General features: G+C 32.4%; 1 protein-coding gene across 8 annotated transcripts in view; it reads left to right on the top strand.

Annotated features, from left to right (window-relative positions):
* Nucleotides 1–5,283, top strand: part of Mp (collagen XV/XVIII-type protein multiplexin) — a 225,495-nt gene extending 220,212 nt beyond the window's left edge. For all 8 annotated transcript variants that reach the window (XM_089731123.1, XM_089731118.1, XM_089731120.1 and 5 more), the window contains 2 exons: nucleotides 379–462; nucleotides 1,839–5,283. In XM_089731123.1, coding sequence (XP_089587249.1) covers nucleotides 379–462; nucleotides 1,839–1,941 — 187 coding nt within the window. In that variant the 3' untranslated portion in view covers nucleotides 1,942–5,283. The remainder of the gene's footprint in view (nucleotides 1–378; nucleotides 463–1,838) is intronic.
* The last annotated feature ends 1,124 nt before the right edge of the window (nucleotides 5,284–6,407 follow it).

The raw sequence follows: 6,407 nt of genomic DNA on the forward strand, positions 1-6,407 counted from the left end.
GTGGGTTCAGCTAGATTTTCGTTGTAAATTAGACAAAAAAGGCCATCTGTTTTTGATAAATTTTATACGCGTTTTAATAAAAATATGTTTAGGTAGGTAATCAAGTAGTTAATTTGTTACGCCGTCATTTGCAGTGATTTCGTCGGGAGATTTAGTTTGCTTGAATTTTAAATAGAGGGGGCAATTAAAAATTCCCCATTTTTTATTTACATATATAAATGTCATTCTTATATGCTGATTAAAAAACTCAAAGTCGAATGTGTAAATTACAATAAGAAAGAACATCGCATTGATCTAACATTTAATATTAAATTAAATATTCTAAATTCAAAATTACAAAGTTTCTAGATCATTCTCTAATATTATGAATTTTCACAGATATTCGTGTAATAATCATTTCGCCGTGCTGTGCATAGAGGCAACGTCAAATGTCAGCGTAAGAAGAAAAAGAGACACCCATAGGTACGGCAAAAAAAAGTGTGTGTGTCCGCTCCGACGCACGACTGGAGTTTACTGGATATAAAAAATTAAACGAAACAATACGAGAAATAGTTCTATATTACGACAACACGATACACTACAGATTATTAACAAATTAACGAGACACAAAACAAACGACTAACAAATATATGAAAATACAATAATGAGAGAAACGCGCGATCAGTACGAGGCTTTGTGGCGGACTGCCGGCGCATGTACTAGCATGTCACACGAAATGCGCATAACGCATTTCGTGTGACATGCTAGTACGATTTTGGTCCCCATAATTTTCATACCCCGGGCCTATATATGTAAATCGATTCTAAAGGAGTAAACTCCAAAAAAAAATATTTTTTTATTTTACAAAATTAAATAAATGCGGATTGATTTAACCTTATTGATATTTCGCGGGCCCGGGAAAACAAATAACTTCACGGTCATTAGTTCAGTCACTCAACGTCACGTGGTACCCAAACAAACGACCCGAATATATGAGAGCGTTCATTACGAGCAAAAACTCATTTTGACTGGCTCAAAACATATATGTCCAATGCTACTACATACTAGTTACAAATCTATCTTCGTTTACCTGTCACCGCATTAAAAATGTTAAACACTCTAATAATAATAGGGAGCCGGCTCTGTCGAAGTTTTCGATGTTGCCGCGCAAACTTTACAAAACTCGGGCGAACATTGGTCGTCCGGTGTGACGTCATTTGGACACTTTTTTTTAAGTGATTTTATGACCTGGTAACTAAGACCTTTATGTCATGTCTTATTTAATTTATATTTATATTTTTATTAAAAATGATACTATGGAGTGAAATGAAATGAAGATAATTAATTTGAAACATTAATCAACTGGGATGAAATGAAATGGGATGAAATTAATCTCAGCAAAATGGTGGTCATTTACTAAGATTTTTTTCAGTGGACTTTTTGGAAGATCCCGAGAAGTTACGTCCAGCGGCTTTGTTTCATTTTCCCACATTTGTGCACTTTCACAGATATTAAACAGTTAATAAACCACCATTATTACACATTTAAACCCGAAGAAACACTAAATAGACAAAATAAAACAAATCACACAACTTCACTCCTCGCGTTCCCGCCAAAAAGTCCATTTTGGTATTCATGACAAGCTAATCACAGATAATGCTGTACTATACTACAACATAGCATAGATTATGCATCACCATTCGTTTCTAACAGTTGCTAGTTTTTTTTAATAATGAATATTTTCATAAAAACATTCATTTCATATCCGATCGCATACTGAATCCGACGTACCAACACACGAACACGCAAAACACGTAATGAACTCACAATTTTAAAATAAGTATTTTTGGCATCACTAGATTTAATACTACAGAAGATTCAGACGAAGACTACGAGATGAGGCCGGACGAGTACGAAGAACTGATCAACGATATAATTGCTCAACCGCTTAGATACAATTAATTAGGCAGAAACAAACTGTTTTTTTTTAAATATCAAATTATTCGAAAAAATCTATTAAAATCATTTAATATCGATTGAACTGCTTGTACTCTATAAAATATTGCATCGTATTATTGCATTTATAAATTAAATATACGTAATGCTTAAACGAATGATTCATTCGAGACTTTGAAATCTAAAATTTAGACTATGATCGTTAGTTTTTATTTTTGTTAAAAATGATAACGATTAATCAAGTTTACGTTTCACTCGAGACGATCAATAGGATATTTAACTAGCAATTACTTTCTAATACCAGATGATATCACACTCAGCCCTAGTCGGTAAATTATATATAATACGTGATATCAAAATACTATGATACATCTTAAAGGAATTGATTTAGATGCTTAAATGCCAAGAGATTTTTTTTAATAGAATTGTGAAGCTTATGAGATTCCTATTAAAATAAGCTTAGCACGTTTCTATTGTTATGAATTAAATGGAACATCGAAATTTTTCGTTGCAATATGAATAGTTGAACATTGGACAGCTGGTCAAAATATACGTCACTTAGTATGAATACTATACATAGGTATACATACAGTTACAATTACAAACATACAGTGCTCGCTAGCTTGGCCGCTCTGAATTTCATGCAGACAGTTGCATGCATCGAAACGGATTGGTATTAATAAAAACAAATAACAATCAGAAACAAAAAAAGCTTTGTTTGCGGACCTAAAAAAAAATCCCTTCGTAATTCTTCAAAATCAAAAATAAAAAAAAAATAAAAAAAATATTCAACATAAATGAAATACATACTTGTTGAACGTCAAAAGAACTACCGCCGATTCACAAAAACTAGCCTCCGTCCTGAGAAGAACTGGCAAGAAACTCAGCGGGCATGTCTTTTTTTTTTAATATAACATTTTTTTTTAATATTAGATTTTTTTTAAATGTTCATTCATTCACGGAAGTCGCAGACCGGTCGAATTTTTTCGTACGTACATTTATGTAGGTAATGTAAATTTTGAGTATAGAAAAATATTGGGCCAGACCTGACCCAAATCGATCTGAAGTTAGTTTACTATCTTGTGACGTCAAAAACTAGCGAACACGCTTTATTGTTTATCTAAAAATGGCGTGTTAGTTAAATTTTTTATAAACAAACCTTCATTCCCCTCTGTTAAATTGTGAAATTTAAATTTGGAATAATTTTTGTTTTATCATACATAAAGAAACACAGTATGTCAGCTAAATAGACTGAACTTACAGCCATAATAAAATCAATCCCAAAATGCCATTTATAAACTTAATATCAACGTTTGCTGTTCCATTTAATTCAATCGTAAATATCAGACCTTATATCCAAACAGGTCGTATTATAAATGTATTTAATGGAACCATTTAAATATAGTCAAAATTGTTCCGATACGATTAGGAATTGTGAGAGGTTTTTTGTATTATATAAATGTAATGTTAAGTCGTTTATTATTTGAATTTTAGTCATATTAAAGGTTACGTACACGAACATATTATACCGATGTATTTAACTAACGAAACATTCTGTATGTACATGTCATTATTTAAATTGAAAAAAAAAAAAAAAAAAACAATGACATTGAGCCCGCCGAAAAATTCGGTTTTTTTCTCCTTTTTTTTTTATTCGCTGCTTGTGGACTCGCTTGAAGTGTAATAACATCACGTACCTAAGCGTATTGTCATAACATGTCTTACTGGTGGTAGGACCTCTTGTGAGTCCGCGCGAGTAGGTACCACCGCCCTGCTTATTTTTACCGTGAGGCAGTAATGCGTTTCGGTTTGAAGGGTGGGGCAGCCGTTGTAACTATACTTGAGACCTTAGAACTTATATCTCAAGGTGGGTGGCGCATTTACGTTGTAGATGTCTATGGGCTCCAGTAACCACTTAACACCAGATGGGCTGTGAGCTCGTCCACCCATCTAAGCAATAAAAAATAAAATTATAGAGAAATAGAAAATTCGAATATTTAGGGACAAAATATCAATGCGCTTTCTACAATTACTTAAAATTCCTAATATTTCAAACGTGACATGGTGGAGTTTTTTTTTGTGTGCTACAAATGCTACTGAATTGTTCACATCACTTAGGTATTTTTTTTCAAAAGTCAGGTACAAACACTTTAACACAGTGATCCATTAATTTTATTCCGTTTTTAATAAACTTTTATAGCGATCTATGGAGCTGTAAATATGTAATAATACAATCTAATTTATATATAAATTTGTACTTTCACTGTAATTAGGTTTAAATAAATTTTATTTTATAAATTTATAAACCATCCAAAATATAGGTATTCAAAGTATTTAATTCTAGAATGTTCGAAAAATATATTATATTATTATAATAATATAGGTTTACGATTTTCACGCTCTTGTTACACAAGTATAGACCTTCGTTAATTAAATAATGAATGTGTTTATATAATTATGACTGTTACGGCTATGAACACTTATCATCATAACAATTTAATGTAGACTATCATTTTTATAGCTATTTAGCACGTAAAATAATTATTATAATAATAAAAACAATCGCAATTTTTATACTCGATTAATATTTAATTTAAACAAAATGTTTTGAAGACTGTACCTTTATCGGATCATATTTAAATTTATGATTAGTGCCATCACGAAATGTGTTATGTTCATTCAATGAGTCTGATTTTATTTAATATTCCTTCGGTATTAATCACGATTTGTAACTAAGAATATTTTTGCAAACCGGCCGTTTTAAAATTATAGTGCTTCTCAACAATCATTCGAAAATAGAAAATGCAATACCGTTCACTAGTTGTGATTGAGTACTGTTAACAAAAAAAGTGGAAATATTTTTATTTTTTTTCTTGAGTGATATTATGTTCTTTAAGTACTTACCGGATTAATAGAAAATGACAAATGAAAAAAAAAAATTACAATAATTTTATGATCTTAATGACCATTTATTCCAGCAATAATTGATTATACCTGTAATTGTCCATTTCAAATCACAGCAACCCCCGGTGACTTGTAGAACAGAAAATTATTAAAACGATACTATAATTTTAAAACCGCCTGTACTTCGATTACCTTAAGTCTAGTCTAGCTTAGACGTTTTGCTATTCGAAAATAAAACTTAACGAAGGAACCTTAACATTTAAATTAAAATGAATCTCAAATTTATTATCGCGAATAGCGAAACGGTCATGTTACATAAGAACAAGCGTTTATTCGAACCTTTAGTTTTAATAATAAATACTTCGAATAAAATATGTAATCTGATGAATAGTAAAAATGACTGTGTTTATACAAATAGTAAATAAAAGTTTTCACAGCGGCGTATTTGGTTGTTTTGTATTTCCCTAAATGATGACGCGCTTCCCCTCAATTTTGTAAGTTATATGTCGGCTCTCCGTCACTATTTAGTCCGATCCATAACGTCCAAAATAGTTTCAAGCGTCCTTAATAAGACTTTTTTATTTTATTGAAATGAGTGAACGAGCTCACAGCCCACCTGGTGTTAAGTGGTTACTGGAGCCCATAGACATCTACAACGTAAATGCGCCACCCATCTTGAGATATAAGTTCTAAGGTCTCAATTATAGTTACAACGGCTGCCCCGCCCTTCAAACCGAAACGCATTACTGCTTCACGGCAGAAATAGGCAGGATGGTGGTACCTACCCGTGCGGACTCACAAGAGGTCCTACCACCAGTAATTACGCAAATTATAATTTTGCGGGTTTCATTTTTATTGCACGATGTTATTCCTTCACCGTGGAAATCAATCGTGAACATTTGTTGAGTACGTATTTCATTGTAAAAATTGGTACCCGCCTGCGGGATTCGAACACCGGTGCATCCCTCCACACGAATGCACCGGACGTCTTATCCGTTAGGCCACGACGACATGTATAGAACTCGAAATATTATAAATATTTTACGTCCTTTCGATAGTTACACTATACCTACATTTCAACATCTATTTGAATACTTTAAAACTGCAGTATCCTCTCGTTCAAGTCGAATTCGTACTAATAAATTAACCGGATCGTTTCTACTCAAGCACCGCTCACGGAAGTTTTCAATCAACGATCCTCATTCGAAATTCCCTTTATTTCACACTAGCGGCCCGCTCCGGCTCCGCTCGGGTCTTTAACAAAAATTTCAACGATATTTGACGTTGTTTTATTTTTTAAAAATAAAATAAGACTTATTGCGGTATAACTATAACAGTTAGACATATCCTGTCGCGACACTTTTTGTAGATGATAATGTGTTCTACAAAGTCGTAGAACATTATTTTATACTGTCATCATTAGTTTTCGCAGGGTACGCGATATAAAGAATATTTTAGGTAATTTTTGACACCTTGGGTTACATTATTGGAGTTTTAGTAAGGATCCCAATTTTTTTTTTTTTTTTTTCAAGAAAGTTTATAGCTTTGTCACTCGGGAATAGAGTAAC

Source organism: Bombyx mandarina, chromosome 11, assembly GCF_030267445.1.
Source record: "Bombyx mandarina strain Sakado chromosome 11, ASM3026744v2".
Classification (NCBI taxonomy): domain Eukaryota; kingdom Metazoa; phylum Arthropoda; class Insecta; order Lepidoptera; family Bombycidae; genus Bombyx; species Bombyx mandarina.